Here is a 21,891-nt window from a genome sequence, read left to right on the forward strand (position 1 = left end):
TTAGTGAAAAAAATAGAAAAGATATAAACACACTAAACAACAAATCACTATCAAGAAATTCTAAATGGTTTTCACAACAGAAGCCAGAGATGGATCACTAAACGTTTTGAAGAGATAGTCAACCAAACGTAAGCTAATACCACTAGAACCATTTCAGCTTACTATTATTTTGTTAATTGTGAAATTTACATATTTTTCACAAACTGTGATTAACACTGATTGGAAACTTCAAGGCAGACACTAACTTCAGTGTCCTTAGAGCCTAACAGTTAGCGTGTCACAGTATTCTAGCATTATTTATAAATTGTTTGTACCTTAATGATACTGCAGCTAAATGGTGCTTGGTCAACATAGACTGTGGTGTTCAATTATTTATTGAAGTTTTGTGTCATTAATTTGAATTACAAATTTACATTTGTTATTACTGGAGATTCTCTTCCAAAGCATTGGTTGTTTTTTTTTAATGAAACAGAGCTAAAAATATGTATTAGCTCTTAAAAAAACTGCAAGTGTTTGATTTTGTAGTCCTTGTTTCTCTGCACAGACACACAGATACCCATGCAGAAGCGCACACAGTACACAACTGAGTCACCCAAGCTATTTGAGGACGAGGCAGACAGGCGTAAATACACTGTATCAGCGGTTCATTTTTACCACATAGTGTTCTTTTCTGAAGCTTCACAACAAGCTACTAGATTGTAGCCTGGAAGGGGCATATGTACAGTATGGCACCACCCAGAGCTGTGGTGAGCTAATGTCTTTTGACGGCTCTGGGGGAAATGTCAGGGTTTTTTTTCATTTGTTGGCGCCATTTTAGGAGCCAACAGCTAACTCCAGGAGCAGAGCATGAGTCATTCAGGAATTGTTTTTTCTAAAGATTCCTAAACAACACGTTACAAAGATTCGTCCTGAGATGGCTTTGGGCCAGCAGTACTTTAGATTTGATTAATTTTAAAGTTGACATTTAAAGGAGGAAGTTTTATGAGTTCAGTGAGCAGAACTCTTGTCGAACTTTGAGATGTGTATATTTATCTATTTATATATATACAGATATATACACAATACGGTTTAAATAAAAAGTAAAGATCAACAGTAAAATTACAATATTTAGAAATGAGTACAGTAATTTTCCCCCAGTAATTAAACCATGTAAACATCAATCTGAGATAAATGATCTCATGAGATCATGGGGTGAAAATTTTGGATATGCCCAAAAATTCATTGGCAGTTTTGCTGATCTGATGATTGTGTGTTCTACAGTGTCTTATGGTGTGACGGAGTATTAGATACTGACTGTTCACACTGAAAATCACACAATGCCATTTCTAAATAACTGAATAATTCATCCTCAGAATCTTAAAAACATTCATTCTTATAGGCTGTACGTAAGTGAACATCCTCTGTGGTGCCCTTCTAGAACTTTTCCATTGTTGACCCATTTTCCAGTTCAGTATCTTTGCTTATGCAGCATGCCTAAGCTAAAAAAGTAGGTCTATAGAGTGTAACTTTTAGTTCTCTGGCAAGTTTATTCTTTGGTGTCTTCACAGTGAAGTAATAATGTTGATGTTTGTTGGATTTCTGTCAGACTTGACACAGTTTTACATTAGACTCACTGTGTTTCAGTCTGCCACGAGTGACATGTTGTGCCTCATGTCACTCTAACAGTTAGTTAGCTAACTGTTTCACATTACAGTTAGCTAATTGGCTGCTCACCTCATGTGAAACTTTTTTGCCATATAAACATTAGCTGCATTGGTTCGAAAATAACATGTTTTTCTGATAATGTTTCAAACCTTAAATTTGAGGAAGAATGAAAATGGGAGAATGCTGAAAGGAATATGTCAAAAGAAATGAAATAAGAAAAGAAAACGACAGTAAACAGACAACAGGCAGAGGACTGTCCAGGATCTGACACAAGAGAAATGGCTGACAGGCAAACAGATGGCTGAAAAGTTTAGGCAGAACCAGCTTCTGATTCGATAATATTAGACAGTTTTGATAGCATAAAGGTCTGGCAGTCATGGACACATAGGTACATACTGTACCACTGCTACAATAAAATGATAGGGAGCAAATGGCAAAAGCGTCTTTCAGAAGATTTCTAATTGTCGGGTTCTCACATGTATTCTCAACTGAGGCGCTAGCTAACTGGTTGAAATGAAAGATACAGAAAAGGTCCAGTTTGTTTTTGGAATAATTTTGACCTAGTATCATTGACTGATTCAGTTTATAAATACTGTATTTATTCTGAAGGTAAATTAGTTGTTGTCGTAGGTCATTTCATTCAACTGTCTTCAAAGTGTCGTCATGGGTGGTGATGCTGTGGGCTGGAAGGATCTCCAGTAGCAGTCAGTCTTGCAACACATTTGAAGAGGCCTCTTATTGAAGACTGTATGGTAGTCTCATGACTGTCGTTACATGCAGACAACTCAATATCCAGGGAGCAGAGATGATATAGGATCACAGCATCAGCTGCCAGCATGAGCGGTCTAATTCTGGAATCAAGATAAGATTCGTAATCTAGGTGTAGATTGAGATACTGTTTTTACATTAAACATGAATTTCTTTATTGGTCTGGAAACTCAAACAAAAACTAAAATACATCCACAGTACAGGACACAAGTGTGTAAGGTTAACAGTTGGCTTATGCTGATGTGCTTTGTTTGGCCCAAAATCTTCACGTTGGCCTCATCCAAAGCACAATATTCTTGACATGATTTATTTATTTATTTTTTTAAACAAGGCAATTACAGTGTTTTGTTAGGAGCGAGCAACCATTTTGTGTTCTACTAGCAATAATTGTTAGCTTTTCCAGCCTTCTGTTGAGCTTATGATTAGAGAAGACAGTTTGTTTGAGAACATCCTCATTTGTTCGGCTCGTCTGCGGCAGCATGAGGTCAAACAGCTACTATCTTTGCTACTTTAGAGGACATGAAGCCCTAATGATGATCCGACAAGGCAGATGAGCAGGTGGCATTGTGAACAACTTGCCCTGAAAGCTTCAGTAGGACAGTTAAATATGCATACTGTTGGTGAATGTCCCTGGGTTCTATAGAAGCCATTATCAGCATCACAGTTTGCCCCTTTGGTGCTTTTTACTTAGCTTCCTCACTGTGAAGCATTTACATGAACGAGTTTGAAAGATCACAATATAAGGGGATGAAAAGGATGTAAAATGTCACTAAAGGTCACCAAGTTGTTGTTTTTAAGTTTTCCTGCCTAGGCTTTCTTTACAGACGGTGATGGGCTGAGACATGATGTGGCTTTGGGGAAAAGAGAACAAGGAGCAAGGGGTTGCCATAGAGACTAAGGATCAGCTAACCTATCTGTAGGAGCAGCAACAGATATTGGAGATGACAAAATAGGTGGTATGGTGACACGTAGGAGACAAACCACTGCTTCTACCATCTGCAGTATTTGTAGACCATAGCTCTTGCATTCTGATTTTGAATTCCCAGTGAATGTAGTGCATATGGGGTTTGTTTTTTTAACTGGCCCATCGTTTTATTAGAAGCCCATAAGGATTAATTAGGACCACAATCTGAGGTAACAAAACACAGTAGCTGCATTTCCATGACCAGTGTGCGCAAAACTTTGTCAGTATTCAGCTAATGTCGAAAAAACACAATGTTGCACTGCAGTGTTTACATTAAAAAAGAAACGCAGTTAAAATCACATGTGAATGAGTCTGTTCACATACGTCGTTAAAAAACATGCAGCGCCATGATCCTCCAGCCACTTCCTGTCATCGTCTTCTTTGGGGTTTGTGCCACTGGGAGCATCCGGTTGTTGATCATGTGACTCTTGTGACGCGAAAAAAGTGTTTCCATTGTGGTTTTTCAAAATAAACCAATTTCAATGCGGCCAAAGAACCACCTCATCCTAGCGGCAAACATTTTATTGAAAAAAAAAGTCCTTTTAAAATTGCCGTACTTTCCATAAAGCAAATTTATTTGAAATGTTAAATTGCACAATTATATGGCCAATGGAAACTGTGGAAGGAGTAGGAGCTGCTAAGGAAATGTCTGGAAGTTGGTGTTTGTTAGAGGAGGACAAAAACAACAGTGGGACGAAGTCAAAAACAGCGAAGAATCCACTTTTAGCTCCTTAATTATGTACATCAACAAGCATTGGTGTGTTTCTGTAGGAGCGTCATGTAAACAGTTATTTTAAAGTGGCAGGAAGCTTGTCAGTAGAACAAGGGAGTAAAAACAACCGGGAACCCATAACCATGAATGAATGAATGAATGACAGTAAAAACTAGGTTAGATTCTAACAAGCGTTCTAGTTTCATTACTGTGGTGACAAGTGTGACCTTATATCCCAAAGACCCAGAGGAACTTCAGCAATAACTACAACCCATGGAGGTTCTACCAGCTGAATAAAAATCCTATTCAGATTAATTATCTGTAGAACATGTTTTAACTTCTACACAAACACATCCATGGCGCCTGATGCAACAGGCAGGGGGAACATGGGCTTGAACACGTCTACTGTCTTCATACTCTTACATGTTGACACAACTGGCTTTAGTTGCCAATATCCATCCCCCAGCCCACCTCAGCTTGACTCCCCACCAACACATGAACACCCCCCCCACTTACCAAGAGCCTGTTGCCATAGCAACAGGAGGCAGTTGCTTCGGCGACTAACGGGAACAGGGACTACCGAGGGAAACAATAGATGTTTAGTGAGAGTGGGGGATGTTGTGACGGGCAGCAAACGGGATGTAGCCGAGCTATAAATAGATCCAACTGAAGACTGCCTGTCTTATCCTCCTCTTCCTCTCCTGCTGCACCTGTGATCAGCTCTCCTTTCTGTATTTTTTGCACACTAAGTGATTTTTTTTTTCTGTTTTCTTTCAAAGGACAGCTCTTGGATAACTGAAGCTAATTGCTACTAATATAAAACTGGCTGTTGAGTGTGTCTCTGACTCAGAATGGATGAAGCCATTACTCTTTATTTGGATGTATGTGAGACGTCATGGGTGCCAGTTTGTCCAAACTACCTGTGCGTCCGCAGCCGCCCCGCCTGCCTCGTAAGAGTTTCAGTAAAAAGTGTCAGACGGCCAGGCAGTTGGTTGGAGTTGATAAATGAGTACGTCTGTCGCGGTTCGCCTTCCCAGTGTGGTGACAGGCTGCCTTTAAGTGTAGGTGTCAGTTGGAAGCTGATTGATGGCTGGACTAGAGATAGGAACCATTTAGTCCCATAAGAACTGGCTGGCATACTCACTGGGAATTTGCCCAAATCCGGTCGAATTCAATATCCAGTGGCCACAATTTTTATATCAATACAAACAATTTGTAAATACTTTTGTAAATGTGTGAGCTGCTGCAGGTTTTCTTCCAGACAATTTGCACTAAGAAAGTCATCCAGTGGCCTTTTTGAGTTGAAAAATGATTAAAGTTAACAGAAAATTTTTAAATATGACAAGGTAATTATGTTATTGGAAGACATTATTACCACTAACTAAACTACAGACTCTTAAAAAAGGGAAACGTATAAAATACAATTAAAATAATTATACATTTTTGCACTTCAGTTGTTTCATCCTAATTAAAGTGTTCAACATTTTTTGATCCTTGATCTGTGACTTGTCACTTTATTAGCTGAAATTTTTAGCTTATAGACCAGTTAAAATAGGCATTGTTATGGAGTTCTGGTGAATAAGACACCTGACCTCAGCCTCCCTATATATACTGACTATACTACATCACCATTGTGCTTCCAACCTTTTCACTCAAGTGATTCTTTAACCTTTAACCTGCTGGTATAGAAAAATACCTATAATAAACAATTAAACAATGCTTTGTCTGGTGGGGGCGCAAGTAAAGCCTGGTGACCCGCCAGGCTTATGATACACTGAGGAAAACCCTGAAGCTGTGTCAGTGCTCCCTGATGCCTGATTGTTAGTGACACAACCCCTGTCGTGTATCTCCCCACACTTCCTTGAAGTCAAAATCATGGTGGGTCACCAAAATACCAAATCTGCCTGTGTTGTGCTGAAAATGCCACCTCCCTGAAGCGCAGTCCTATCGTCCGCTGGCTGCCGTTATATCATCAGTGGAGCAGGGATTGCTCTGTCATGTGTTTATCAATGAATATTAGTACCAGTGAGAATCAACTCAGGTTTCAGAACCAATGATGTTTAGAGAAAAACATGTCACCAGTAGCTCTTCTTTTGTCAGTCTCAAAAATGATTCTTCTCATATGCTTTCTATCCAATCTGGCTTACACCAAGTTATTTTTGCAAAGTAGAATGAGCAAATATTACTAGGGGTGCACTGATTGGAGTTCTCTGGTCAATCATAGATCTTTAAAAGCCTGACCTGCTGATTCCAACTTTGACTGATACCGATTTATTTTATTTTATTTTTTGACTGAAAAGTTACTAATCTGATCTGAAGTGGGGTTTTACAAAATATTTCCTCAGGAGAACTGAGTACAAATGTACAAAAAACATATTTTTTGTAAACATTTTAAAAGCCAGGCACATTTTTTTCTTGCCTTTCACAGTTAAGAACAACATTGTGATGGCCTTTTGCAGGTAACTGAGTCAGTCACTACAATGGCACAGCATAGAACTTTTCTCAAGTGGAATCTGGTTTGACCTCATTATAACGTCTCAAACTTGTGATACAGCCACTACTTTTATGGTATTCCTTGACATTTTGAGCCAATATGCATTGGTATGTTAGATATTGCTAACACCTGTTAGCCTTGCTTGTTGGTTCTTTGATGGCATCTTGTGCTGTGAGCCTACACAAAAATATTCACTCCCGTTTTTTCTGTCATCCATTGTTGCCACTTATCCCCCTCAATTTTTCGCCTCGTGACTCCATCTGTCTGCCCTTGTCTATCTGCCTCCCACTCCTTATCCTGCTGTGTCCCTATGTGCCCATCTGACTTTTCATAAATTGTTGTTTTGTGCTGACATTTAGCCCTCAGTGTGATCCAACAGCCGCAGGAGCCCCAGAACTGCTGGCCGGTTTGAGTGGCAATGGATGTTAAACTCAGCCTAGCAGAAGCCTGTCACTCTCTGCCCTCAGATAACCCTTGTCTTTCCACCACACTGACCTTTACTCTGAAATGCATCCTGTTTCTCAAACTTTGGGTTTGGATTAATGGAACAGTTACTTAATACAAAGGTAGGAAGCCATAAAGAGTGTTGTTTGTTTCTCTTGATGATAGATCACATCCTACTTGTCAATCAATCTGACTATTTGACTGATCAGTTTGTGGTTGGTTCAAGATAAAAATATCCTCCTCTTCTAGTCCCCATTTGGTGTTTCCTAAGTCTGTGTTTTGGGGTCCATTTTGTTTTGTTGCATCTTCTCCTTTTTGTAAAAATTCTGTCTAATTTAAAAGACGTCTCATCACTGCTGTGCTGTGACTCAATATTTTTTCAAATATTGAGCCATCTCACCCTAAAAAATAAGCGTTCCCTGATTGCATTTTTCTGACCAATCACAGATCTTTAAAAACATTCTGATTCTGTTTTCAATACCATTTTTTTTTCTTTTTGTTGATGTTTTTCTTCAATTAGCATAGAAAAAACTAAAATACTTATCTTTGCACAAGAAAGTTTGATGTATCAGATAAAGGATACATTTATATTTCTTCTATTTAAAACTGTGAGGCTAAGCGTTCTATTTGTTTTTTAATACACCTGTAACAGTGATTGAAAAGATGGGTTAAGCTAGGTTTATTATACATATGTTGTGTACGTATAATGGCATTTGATTATACGTACACAACCTACAGAAAGACTAGTTTTATTCAATCCACTGCTGTATTTTTTTTTTGTGTTGATGTTTTATTACAAAAAATTTCCTGTCAACCTTTAGCATTTTTAACGAAAGAAACAAGGAGTGGCAACTGGTGGACTGCCCTAGTGACCTACCCCTGGGCTTTGCTAGACAAAAACCAACTCATTTTTGTCTTTGCTTTGGTAGATATTAAATATGCTACACAAAATTAACCAAAATAATCAAGCATGATCACTTAGATGTATTTGCTTCATTGTTGTTGGGTAAGGAGACTGTTTCACCCTAGAATCTGAATCAAAAACATCCCAACAGAAGAATTCATTAAAACACATTCAGATTTAGAGTCGTAGATACAAAAAGGACGTAAGAATAAATGTTTGCAGGAAGTAAAGTTAAAATCCTAAGTGCCATGACATGACGTTTTTGTCTGATTCAGCCTGAAGAGTGCGTGTATGACTGTATTTGTGCATGCATAAGCATGTCTGTCTCTCAGAAATGTTCTCCAGGCTTCATGTCAGAATGATTACTCAGTAACAGACAACACATACATGTAGAACTAAATGTATCTACTGTATTTAAGTACAGAAGGAAGGTTGTTCAGACTTAGCATACTAGTATGTATCTGTCCTTCCAGCCATACTCTTAAATTGTCTCAATTACTGTTCTGCTAAACTGTTCCTAATTTCCATCCAAAGCAAATAAATCCGCAAAATTTAGACATTATAAAGCTAATAAAGTGAAGTCTACTGAGCTATCCAAATATAAAATATAAATCCTCACATAGTAGACCCATGCAATAGGGTGTGTGCTAATCTTTGATTAGCAGAGTTAAGAAAGAAACCTGAAATAACTTTGATTTGACATTTACTTTATCTTTGGGTCAGACTGAGAAAATTAAAGTATAGAAAAATTAAGAAACTATGAACCCCAAACAGTGTGAATTGAGTATATAGACGAATGCCTGCATAAGGCGTTTGAATTGGTTGTGAGAGCTGTGTTCATACAAGTTAGATGCAAATTTGTGGAATGTATGATTCAGACATTTCTGAAGTTCGTATCCAGTTTTCCCTACTGTACCACTTCTTGACCCACACTCAAGGTTCCCCAAGGGGAAGGCGAAGTTTTGTGTGTACAATTTATGTTTTGCCAAGAGCCACAGCAATAGAAAGAAAGGACTGGATGGGAGAGCAGGAAAACAGAGTGGGGAAAAGAAAGAGGAGGGGGTTCACTCACTCCACCACAGTAGGCGGAATCTAGGGACTGACTGTGACCAATTGAAATCCACAACTAGGTCACATGATGACTGCAATAAGCCATGAGGACCAGAGAAGGGAGAAAGAGAGAGAGAAGCAGCAGACTGGTTCAGTTCGTATCAGCGTGTGATTGAGTTCAGAGCAGAGAGCCACACTGACACAGGAAGCGGACCACACCTGAGTGACCAAACGCAAAAGAACAACACGGGAGGACAAAAAGGATTTAGGCAGAAAAGTGGTGAAGATTTCTTTTTGTCATCCAAGACTTGGAAAGAGACAGACTTGGGAACATAGGAAGAGGTCCAAATTGAACAGAGAGGAGAGACAGCATGTCTTCTCTCTCCGACCAGCAGCCGGGCTCTCCCTTCTCAGAGTACAGTGAGCTGTGCAAGGTACCACCCACAATGCCGGTTCAGGGCTGGGATTGGCAGCAACCTTCAGGCATGGAAATGGGCACCCCACAGGGCATGGTGATGAGTAGTGGACCTATGTCAGCCGGACTCACAGATGAAGATAAACTGTGCTTCTTTGAACAGCCAGGCACGGGCAGCATGGATAGAGCACTGAAGGTGCCTGGTAGAGATGGGGGCATCTCAAGCAGCATCTCTATGGGTAACACCTCGCTGGGCAGCGCAGGAGAAAGCCCAGACAGCCCTGTCTCCTCTTCCCCATCTCCTTCCCCAGCATCCCCAGGTCGATTACCTACTGCTATGGGCAGCACCAGGATCTCCCTGTCACCAGTTCCTGGATCTCCAACCATACATATGGAGCTGTCATCATCCACAAGTGCATCACCTCCAGACTCAGTTGAAATCTCTTTAACAGGGGCTGCAGTATGCAAAGACCCTCTGCCTGAAACATTTTCTGAATCCAGCCCAAAGTTTGCCATGCCCCAGGTGGCCCCTAACTATCCCATCAGTGGAGAACTGAATGATAACCACCTGCAGAAGGGTGAAAAGAATGCAACAGGAGCAGTGTCTGACCTCGGAGATGAAAGGTTAATTGAGGGCTTGTCAGACAATGACAGTGAAGAAGAGGAGGTTGAGGAAGATGAGGAGTTGGTACCCTGTTATATGGGGCGAGCTCAGCAACAGAGGAAGGCAATGAGGCGAGCAATGTCTGAGTGTTCCCACTTGTCGGTACCCTCAAGTCTAGAGCTGCCTGATAAGTATGCAGTTGGAGATGGGCCAGAATCTACCCAACTGCCATCATCTATGGGTAGCCCCCGCCGCTCACCGCACTCCATGAAGCGCTCACTGACTGTTGCAGAAGATCAACCACCAACACCACCACCTACCCTTTCAGCAGCTGGTGCCACACATCTTGATTTGCGTCAAGCCGCACCCGAGCCCCAGCTCTGCCTGTCACCATTACCCCCTCTGAAGGACCAAAGTGTTGGCTCTCCTCTCTCGCCATTAGAGGTCACAGTAGAGGGCCTTAAGGAAGAGAAGGAACTGGGAGAAATTGTGCTTCCAGTGCCCCTCTGCCCCAAAGGGTTGAGTTGTGAAGATATCTACCCTACCCTAATTGTTGACTCATTAACTGAAGAGAAGACTGTTTCTAAACCTGATGACCCCAAAGATGTAGAGTTTTATGGGATTGAAGTTGAACAGGAACTGAGCACAAATGCTGAACAAGATTTTGATGCTGCCAACGTAGGGACTGTGACAGGTCGCATTGATGACCTTGCAACTGGTGGCTGCATTGGCCTGGATTTCAACTACAACTCAAACCCCTTCATAGATGGTAGGTGGAGTCTGCGCTAGTGTTTTAGCTCTTCAGTTTGAGGGGGTTTTCTTGCATATTTATGAAATGACTTGTTATGTAGTTGAATTGGGACCATTTCTATCTAAGGATTTAAGAGCAGAATCAATATTCCTTGTGCACGTTGGAAGGCTCTTTTAGGCGTAGTGTTGGTAATGTTATAAATGCATTTTTTATTGTCTCAGAGAAATTTCAGATCAGATCTGGGTGTCTGAACTCAGGATGACCTGCAATTTGGAATGCATTTCAATTCAAAGACGAAAAATGTCTAAGGCAGAAAATACCATAAAGGCCAGTTAGGAGTCAAAATCAGACACCTGCTGAAAAGCCTGATCATTGATGATATTCGGTTGTACTTTGCTGATATGTGATGCATTAAGCCTCAGGTTTGCACAAACTGAGCAAACACAATCACTGGTCAGATTGTGAATAGTAACCACTAGGGTGAGGGGTTAGGGTTTTCTGTCTGTTTTCCTCCTTTGAAGAGCATAGGAGACTGCAGTGATCGATTGTATAGCTGCTATACAACCAATCCCCTCCAGGTAACACTGGGACTTGGGGTCAGCCTGGCTCATTGTGATAGATGGAGTGAATGCGAGTCCTCGTCGAAACCCATTTTCCACACTGCTACGTTCCTCTAGATCTTTCCTCTTTTTTTCTTGTTTTCTTGTGGCTCTGAATGCTCCTCAGTTTCCCAGTGAAGACAGGCAGATCAGGAAAGCTGAATGCAGTTGACTGTCACATCAAATGATGACCGTTCAGTTTAAAAAGGAAAGTTACTGTCATTGAAAAATGCCTCAACATTCTCTCCATCGAATTGTCTCGATCTCACACCATTTTCACTCGTATCATGCCAGCTCTCTTTGTCTCACGTCCTCCTCCTTTTCTGTTAGCATGCTGAGGTTGTTTTCACAACCAGGCACAAAGCTGAGTCTGGCAGAGATGGCCAGCCTGACTACTAGAGGATTAAAGGGGCATCATTCTTTATTTTCTACTACAGTGAAGTTTAAAAGAAGCGTGGCAGAGTCATCTAGCCCGGGGTTGTGTTGTGCTGCACTGATCTGCTTGCATTCCTAGGAAGGTCATTGGTAGATATCTGTAGCTGCTGATGTGTGTCAGTCTTACAAGCTCAAGCATTTTCCGTCTGTTTTTCTTAAGCTGTTATCCAACAAAAGCAACGTATGGATCTGTAGTGGTGGCTTTGTCTTTGCCGTGTGTCTCCAGAATGGATGATGGGAAGAAAAACAAAGAGGAAAAAAGAGGGGTGGGGTTTCCAGACAGTGTTAAAAGGCATTAGCAGAACACGTGAGTGCAGATGTGCCGATGATGATAATGAAATGAAGTGTAGCATAAGGCATCAATACATTTGGTGGACAGTTTTAACAGATGCAATGAATTAGAAAAATAAAGTTTTAAGATGAAGAAATATGAAATACTTTCACAGGAATAAAAATACCTTACCTGGTATGTCTATAGCATCTATACCAAAGCTAGTATGTCTATAGCAGCTACTAGACATCAAAGGTGGTTCTGTCTAGAGTAGAGTTTTAGTATAAGAATGTCTGAAGGTCAGTCAAACCATGACTGAAGGTCACCAGACTTACAGGTTGCCTTGAAGATAAGTTGCGCTGTGGATTTGCATGTAGGATAATTTTTTTCCATAGCGAGGTTGTGTTAGAACTAATGGAGATGCGAGGTCAATAATTAACTTCCTGATAACTTGGTCCCTTGAGGCAGACCGCACCAAGAGACGTTTGTCCCATTATGCACAATCGGTTTCAGAAGAGGCCCTGCAATCTGGATAATGATATTTTAAAACACCCTGTTTTATCTTCTACCATGAAGTGAAACTATTGCATTACAAAGTGTAAAAGGTGCAGTAACATCTTTGAAAATTGTGTTTCTTTTGTCCAGAAGATCATATTTTCATCCACTTGTCAGACTGTGAAGATCACCTGCCATCTCATTGCAATACAGAAAAACCTACTTAAGAACTTCTTGTCTGCTGCCAACCTGCATCAGCCTCCATATTAAAATTGTCTCCTCTAATACCATGACTGAGTAGGACTTAGGGTTTTCTCAACAGAATAATGCTAATTGCTGGTGTTGGTCTGAAAATGTTTTGAAGGACCAGTCTTTACCATTTTATGTGGAGACACACTAGGAATACCCCTGGCACCATGGTATGAAGGATGTTACTTTAGTGACAACCTGTATTTATGCAAATTAAATGTCCAGAACATGCAAAGAAAGTCTTTACATGCTCATAGATAACAACAACGAGAGAACATGTTAAAGAAATATGTTATAGGTTCTCTTGATGCAAAAATTTTTACAAAAAAAACTCCACTCACACTTTGCTTGATGTCTTGTTGTGATTGCCATTAACCTCTTAAGGAGGCTTTCTGGTCATGTCCCACACTTAATATTTAGCGCCACTTACAGGTCTGGGGGAGTTAGTACAGCATTCTGAGCTGTTCACTTCATACTATACAGCAGGGTTGTCAAACTCCAGTCCTCAAGGGCCGCTGTCCTGCAGTTTTTAGATGTGCTACAGGTACAAAAACGCTGGAATGATATGGCTTCATTACCTCCTCCTTGTGTAGATCAGTTCTCCAGCTAATTACCTTATTATTGCTAATGACCTAATTATTTTATTCAGGTGTGGTGCAGCAGAGGCACATCTAAAAGTTGCAGGGTAGTGGCCCTCCAGGACTGGAGTTTGACACCTGTGCTATACAGCATATCACTCGTTGTTACAGTTAAACATAATAATTTTAAAACTTCTCCAAGTTTGACTGACTAGAAGAAAAGTCACCAAAGACGAGGTAAAACGCATTTCATGTTTCATACACCCTGAAATTTTATATTAACAGGCTATATATATTTTCTTGCATTAATTTTTACATGGATACTTATTTCTTATTCTTATTTCTTATATCAGCTAAATATAGTACAATATTTTAAAGCATCACATATAATTTTTGCATGTTTAGATGAATAATTTTAAAGATTCAAATTTAAAACATCAAAAGTTTAATGTTCATATTTTAAAATAGCATTAACTACTGCATTCAGTGTTAGAGGTGCACTAAATTCACTTGTTACTTGACCTAGATGTTGTTGAAATCATCTACAATTTTGAAGGGGCTTTGTGTTTACCTCTGAGTCATTAAGAGTAATCACTCTAAAACTAGTCATCTGTTGCTTAAAGGAGCAGAAAAAAGAACATTTTATTGTTTTTGCAAATGCAAGTATTACAATGCCAATTATTTTATTTATTTTATTACAGAAAAAACAAAAAATCCATGTCTCTGTTCCATCATCTTTCAACAGCTGCTTAATATGTCTACCAAATGTAGATGTATCACCTCTTAGCTTGTTTTCATCCCATCACTTTAAAGTGTTTTTTTTCCCACTAAACAGTGACGGGTTTCGTTAGGGCAGTGTCTTGCACGGGCTGATTATATAATCCTCTCGGGGCCGCTAAAAAGTGCTTCAGAAACTAGTGTGCAATTGTTTACCAAACAATAAGCTGTGTTTCATGATGGGACGATGGAATAGAGCAGCATAAATATCCAAGTTCCCAGCATGGATTTTTATTAGAGACAGCCTTAAGCGGAGCTAGAATAGAAGAGCAGAGTCTGCATATTTTAACGTGAAACAACAAGAACAAAAACCACTGAGTAGAATCAGAGCTCTCTGGGAGAGTTTAAGCTGTAACAGGCCTAAATGAGCTTTAAGTGTTCTCGTTATGCTAATGAAACCTTCAAATGAATTGGCTCCTGCACCCAGATGCTCATTGTTCTCCGCTGCCAAATGTGGAGGATTATCAGCCATGTCCTGTAAAACACCACCTTACAGAACCTTCAGAGCAATGATTATATTATCCTGTTTCTATGAAATCATCTTCTGAAGACCTCCTTTCTCCATGCTGGGTGCTTCTAGCCCCAGACTATCAACAGTTAGCTAAACCAAGTTAGTTGATAAACTTGGTTTAGCATTGTTGCTAACTGTTGGCTAAACCAAGTTTACTAAACTAACCTGGCCTGCTGTTTCTGTTTGGCTAGATTACTTTGAGAAGAATAATTGATATATTACTTAAAATGTGACTAGATGTAAGGTTAGATGATATGAAGAAATAAAATGCAGAAATCCAGTTTGTGGGAATGAGATGCTTGCAGGAGGAAAAGTGTTAGAGGGAGTAAAATAGCCTGGGGGGAAGCTCCCGCTGGTAGTTTTAATGAAGCTATTTTCTGCAGGCTTTTCACAGCTGTGATATGTATCGGGTTTCTGCCCTGATTAAAAGATCAGGTTGGTCTGCTATCTCCCTCTATGTTTACAACACAGAAAGTGAAGTCTTTGTTCAAGCCGCTGCATTTTACAGCGAGGTACTTGTTTGTGTTCTCTGGAAAGGGTCAGGTGTCACAGTTTGAGGTTTTGGCCACTTTATGTTCAAGACAGTCGTCAAAAACACCGGTTCTGTTAGCAAGGGTACGAACAAAAGGAAGAACCATTCATTTCCAGGCTGGGATTATATCAAATATTAAATTTTACCTGAAAAAGCAAATTTGTTCACAAATGTCCTGCTCCTGGTTTTTCTTCCTCTGTTTCACTTTTCATCTCTTGTACATTTTCCTCTCCACTCCCATATTTTTAGATGTGATTATCAATATTTGCTTCTCTGTCTCTCAGCCACCATGATCGAAGACCAGTCCTGTCTTTATCTCTTTGTCTTGGCCCTCCTCTGATTGTTTACATTCTCATTCTGATTTCTTTTTTCCTGTATGGTGAGCTTACCGCCAAGGAAAATGAAAAACTCACGCCAATAGTGTGGTAAATAGTACTGTGCCTGATTATTTCAGCTTCCTAAACAGTTTTCTTTCGAATATTTTGTTTGTGAGTTTTGAGGGCAATTTTATTTGACTTACTTCAGTGGAGACATGATTTGCTGCTTTTTATCCAGTCATTTCAGATTTTCTTTACATGAAACTGTGACAAGTGATTGTTGCACAAATGTTTTTTATGTTGTTTTTTTTTACTTAATGGACATGAATTAGGAGCTGATAATAAACATTTTGTCAGCATTCAGATCGATACAATTTCTTCTCCCGCTTTGAGCAGCATTTTCACTCTGATGCTTCAGCACTCTCAATTCTCCCAGCAACTATTGTCCACAGGATAAGTTAATTATTGATCTATTAAAACTTAGTGGTAGTGAAAGGAAGTAGCTTAAAGTCTTATCTTTCTATACCTAGTCAGGATATGTTTTATGTTACGGTGCAAAATTAACTTTACTGCCAAAACTTTATGTCAAGAACCATTAGTTTGCTTATAACAGTGTTTAAAAGGTGCTTCAACAAAGTGCTACGCAGTAAAGTTGAACTACAGATGGTCTGCTGTTCATTTAGCTCAGACACTTAAAAAAAGACTGACTATTTCAGCTAGTTTTCACTGGTAAAACTATGCAGAATGAACATGTACAGGTTTAAAAACCACACTGAACAACAGATTATTTCTTACCTGACAACTTTATTCTCACAAACAACAAAGGCTGTTGTTTGTGAGATCCTGTGGCTGAATTAGTTACAGAATATCTCCTGTATCTGTTGTCATTGTAGCATTAGCTTTGTATTGCCTCAGTTTTGGGTTTTCTGTTGCTTGAAACAAAGATTTAAATTGGTTTCTTATCGCAGAACAAAAAGTAACTGTTATTTAATTGCTTTTTACACTTTAAAGATTTTTAAGGTTATTTGACTCTTTTATTTAATAACCTTTTTTTCCCTTTCCTTTGTCTGCAGTTAAATCTGACAAGACAGAGAAGAAGGACAAACAGGAGGATGGAGTGCAGAAGGTGGAGGCTTTTGATGTGTTGAACAAAGCTGAGCACGGGAGCGTGAAGGTTGAATTCACCACTAATGAAAGTTTGGTCAAAGTGGCGAATGAGGTAGAAAGGGGCAAGGAGAAAGCAAACACACAGGAGGCAGAAAAGGTCAAAGAGGAAAAACAAGCAGACAAAACAAAGGAGATGGAGAAGCAGGCAGAAAGAGTGGATGATCAAAAGGAAACCGAGAAGCTAAAAGACAAGGAGATGGAGAAAGTGGAATCCGTCCAACTGAAGGAAGAGGAGGAGAAAAAGCCCAAGGTGGAAGAATCACCTGTCAAAGTGGAAAAGAAAGAAAAGGTGGAGATAATCGACAAGATGGAGAACAAGGACGATAATGTAGAGAAGATCACCAACAACGAAAAACTGAAAAAGGAAGAGAAAGTGGAGAACAAACACAGTGAGAAAGCTGAAAAGGTGGACGAAAACGAGAAGTCCAAAGAGGAGGAGGAGAAAGTGCAAGATGCAGAAAAGCTGGATAAGAACCAGGATACCAAGGTGGAAGAAAAAGCAGAAAACAAAACAAGTGAGATGGCAGAAAAATCAGACAAAGGCCAGCACAAAGTGGAAATCACGTCAGAGCAGCAGCTTCACCCCACTGACGATAAGACAGAGACGAAGGCTGACGTGGAGCTGAAAACCGAGGCAGCAGCAGAGAAAGAAAAGGCCGACGCCGGGGAAGCCAAGACAGTGGAGAAAAGGGACAATGCAGCCACTCCTCTGGAGAAGCCTGCTGAAAAAGAAGCACAGAAGACAGAAAAGGAGGAGAAGGTGGATAAAAAGACAATAGAGAAGAAAGACAGTAAGAAGGAAAAGGCTGTCAAAGCAGATGGAGACAAGGCAAAGAAACCTGTGAAGACTGCGACCAACGGAAGCAGCACAACAGCAAGCAAGGACCTGTCTGCTGGAGACAGGAAGACCAAGGTAGGACTTATTCCACGCAGAGCCGATCTACAGCTCATCTTAGCCCCACATAATCCATCAAAACGAGTCCCAGTCATGTTTTCAGAAGACTGCAATGCAGATACAGATTCACATATAATCCATCAGTCCAGTTCTAAACAGAGGAAGTCTGACTTACACCAAAAACTAAACGGAGTTATGATTCATCACAAACAAAGAATTAGAAATTCTTGAAACATTTGGAGGTTATTACATCTGAGCTGAGCTTCATCAGGAAATCTTGATGCACCAATCAAATATTTTGTGACAAATTTCCACCTGCTGATACTGGTTTTATACAATTATCAATTCTCTTTAAGAACTACATTAGGAGTGCACGTATAAATCAGACCGGACTTCCTTAATTTTGGGTAACGATGATTGGCCGACACATTTGAAACCAATCTTATCTTAATCTCCACAGATGTCTGAATCACCTAGTGAAATCCTGTCCCCTTTCTCTCTGCCTTGAGGGAGGACTGATTGACCCACCCACCAGGTCATGTCTGCACCTGGGCGGTTAACAATAATCATCCCACTGTTGCCAACTTTGTGACTTTGTCGCTATATTTAGTAACTTTTCAGTCAAAAAAAGTGAAGTTGACCAAAATCTGTACTGGCAGGTGAGACCATTTAAAGAACATGATCAGTGATAGGCCAGAAATCTCTTATCAGTGCACCCCTACAAAATATTGTTCTAGTAAGCACAATAACTTTAAGTTTTAACTGCCTTAAAATGAAATGCTTAAGCTAAAACAATATCTCTGTCAAAAACAGCCCACAGCTGGAGAACACGCTGTCTTGCATCACTAAAGATCTGTAAATACAGTAAAATCCTCCAGGTTCAGAGTACAGAGCTACTTGGCAAAAAACCCAACATAATCATTAGACTGTCACTATATCAGGAAAACATGTAATTGTAACACTTATTCCTTTTTTTTCCCAGAATCAATGTCTCTATCAATTTATTAGCTTTAGCCTCACAACCATTACAAATTATGCAGCAAGCGTGGGAATTGGGCACAGTGAAATCCTATCCAGGAAGGCAGATATATTATCGGCATCCAGAATTTACATGCATGGAATGTAATACCCTATGAAAATATTTTTCTCAAAATGAATACTTGCAAAGGACTGTTTGGATGCACAAAGTTCTGAAGTGTTGTTGAATAAATTAAGTCATTAAATTCTGGTTGTTAACCTAATTTTTCACAGGTGGTTACAAATCAACATCTTTAGAATTTTCTATGAGTGAATAGCAACTTAGCACATTTATCACACTCGGCTATGCTAACTGAAAACTTCTACCTTAAATGTGAGATTCCAATAAGACTGCCAACATTTTCTAATTCAGCATCTTCTGGATAAGTTTAAATTGGACTTTTCTAAAGGATAAGACACAGCAACTTAGCCAAGCTACATTCAGCCTTCCTGAAATTTGCTAACTTCTCCCTGCTTGTTTTAGTTAAGAAGCAGCTTGAATGAAAGGACATTTAACACATCTTTTGCGTTTTACCTGATCAGCTCACTGATCCTGAATATAGCTGAGTTCTAACAACATGTAGCATATAGGTAAGGAGGGTTCATCGGAAAAAAGGCTGGATATTTAATGTGTAACTCATCAGTCATCAAACATTTACAGTATGCATTGTTTATGCTTCAGATTCAGTTTTGTTTCTCTTTATTTTAAGCTTTTATCCTTGTAATAAAAAAATTCACAGCATATTATTTTGACATTTTTTTTCTTGAATTGCTGCTTGCACTTCTTAGCCCCGCTGCCGCTACCTATGATTTGATGTTTTTTTTTTTTTTTTGTTTGCTTCTTCTCTTTATTTTGCCTTCCATCACTGACCTGTTGTGGCAGCCTGCCACAGGGGTGACCAAACCGGTCGGTGCTGCCAAAACGCGCCCAGCCACCGCTCCTGCCGGTGGCTCAGCCGCAGCCACCGGCAAACGCCCCACACCCACCTCCACTACCACAGACAGAAAAACAACCATACCCAAGACAGCTTCCACAGGCGCTGCTGGGCCTAAACGACCCCCTGCCAGTTCCACTAGTCGCCCATCATCCCAACCCTCCACAGGCACACGAGATGTTAAACTGAAGGTAAGCATGCAGGATGAAGGTTTGCGAAAAGCTCTGTAGGAACAATCTCAAAGTTTACTTCACACAGTATACAATTAGATACATATTACATTTCTGCTGTCTCTCATACATGGCAAGTTTCTTTGGCACACTTCCATAAAAACCAGACTTATGGAACACACAACCAATAGCTCATTTATCAACACATTCTCCTGCCTGAGTTTTAAATCTCTGCAGTTTGTCCAGAGTTAACATGGGGCATTCAAAGGTTCAAGGGTTCAAAGGCTGATGGCTCACATGTCTTAGATGTCACCTTTGGTCAACACACCAGAATCCAATGATGGGTTAATCCCCAGGCCTCTGGACAACTTCAGCAGAATCTCCTGCTATTTTGAGGAGGTAATCTAGCCACTTAAGGATGCATGCACACCAGCCCTGTTTTGGGCTCTTTAATAGAACTCTAGTTTGTTTACTTTGAAAGTTCGCTTCATTTGGGGAGGAACTCTGGTCCGCCTAAAAACCTTGGTCTCTGTTTGGTTGAAATGAACTTTTTTAGGAACTTGTGAACGCCAAATGTTCCAGAGAGTGCTCCAAAAGTAGGAACCAGCGCATTCTTGGTTGGGTAAATACAACCAAAACAAACAGGAGAGTTTAACGATAGTTGGAAAAATAGCTCATGTTCTTTAGCCAAAGACAAAAGAGAAATCCTACAAATGCTAAAAGATGATGCCACTCCCTTTTTGGTTGGTTTGACACAGTGCATTGTGAAAGAGAACAGCAGCAACTGAAAATGGATTAAATGCGGCAACTTTTACCAAACTGAACCGAATCTACTGAATTATCAGAGGTGGAAACACACTAAATCAGCTGTGTTGGAACAAGGACACATCTAAAACCTGCAGGACTCCAGCCCTGGAGTGGAACATGTCTTTTGTCTATTTGTCCCAATTATACATATTTGCAGTTGTTCCGTTTTGAGATGATGGATTGAACAACGCTGTGCGAGCATGGGACAGGGATCTCTAACCTAAACCTGCTTTAAAAAAATACACTTCTGGCCTGAGTTACGTGTTGAAGCTCATCGTGATGTTGTGTGTTCACTAACGGACTTTAATACTTATTCTGGATTTGCAGCTTGATCAAATTGCGTAGATGTGGACTCATTTTACTGTAAGGTGAAAGGGGCTGACTAAGATGCACATTACACTTTTCATTTTTTATGTGGAAAAACAAAATTAGAAAACCACAATCATTTTCTTTTATAACTGTTTGCCCAAGTTTCATAAAACCATTGACAGTTTATTGATTGACGCCTGTCAGCATGACCCAGTGGAGTTAATTCAGATGTTCAATCTTGGGAAATATATCAGCTTCAGTTGTGCAACTGGCATCGGTTATTTTACTTTTTCTCAATTAAAGTGGCAAATTTCTAGAAGCATTTAAAAACGTACTCAGATTAATTGTTTCTTCACTTTGTACAGTCGGTTTCAGTTGTATCAAGGTTGATGACATTTCTTAAAATCTACCTCTCTGTCCCCATCTGTTGGTGACGTTCTTAAATGCAGCCAGTTTGACGGTAACCCAGGCACTATTGGCCTTTATTTAGTCCCTGGCACCCTGGGGTGCAGGGTGACTCAGTTCAGGATGGCTGGGCTGGATTTGGAGCATGGCATCATCCAACGGGCTACATGGTGATGCAATCATGTTTAACAGAATGAAATCCTCTTTCCTCATGATGTGAAATCATAGATTTTAAAAAGGATGCATTTACATTTTTATCACCTTTGAAAACCCTGAGACAGGGCGGGGGGTTTGTAAAGAATCTAATAATAAAAACAGATGAAAAAGTCTGACCTGAATTTCAGCCAGTCATCAGCCTTTGAATCACCACTTCTCTGCTCTCTTTTCTCCCTTCACAGTCCACCACAGAGAAGCGCCCCCTGGTGCCGAAGGCTGGCAGTGGCACCATGAGTCACCCTGCCTCCGGCCCCGCTACCAAAAACGGAACGGTGAGCACTGCAGCCAGCAAAACCACTTCATCGGTGCGCACAGCCACGTCCACTCGCACAACTACTACTACTACTGCAGCCAAAAAGCCTCTGGGTACGTCCAGTTTGGATGACATAATCCAGCTATTGCATGTTGGCATCTTTCTCATTGATTCATATACGGATTTTCTCACAATGTTTGTTT

General features: G+C 40.2%; 1 protein-coding gene across 12 annotated transcripts in view; it reads left to right on the forward strand.

Moving 5' to 3' along the window:
- The window catches only part of map4 (microtubule associated protein 4), a 94,442-nt gene that overhangs the window by 58,999 nt on the left and 13,552 nt on the right, over window positions 1-21,891 (forward strand). For 10 of the 12 annotated variants that reach the window (XM_023326376.1, XM_023326375.1, XM_023326377.1 and 7 more), the window contains 3 exons: window positions 16,588-17,594; window positions 19,477-19,719; window positions 21,618-21,801. In XM_023326376.1, coding sequence (XP_023182144.1) covers window positions 16,588-17,594; window positions 19,477-19,719; window positions 21,618-21,801 — 1,434 coding nt within the window. Of the gene's footprint in view, window positions 1-9,119; window positions 10,769-16,587; window positions 17,595-19,476; window positions 19,720-21,617; window positions 21,802-21,891 lie in introns of those variants that run through there. The other 2 variants (XM_023326386.1, XM_023326384.1) reach the window with 2 other exon arrangements.

This window comes from Xiphophorus maculatus, chromosome 21 (genome assembly GCF_002775205.1).
Source record: "Xiphophorus maculatus strain JP 163 A chromosome 21, X_maculatus-5.0-male, whole genome shotgun sequence".
In the NCBI taxonomy this organism is placed as follows: Eukaryota; Metazoa; Chordata; class Actinopteri; order Cyprinodontiformes; family Poeciliidae; genus Xiphophorus; species Xiphophorus maculatus.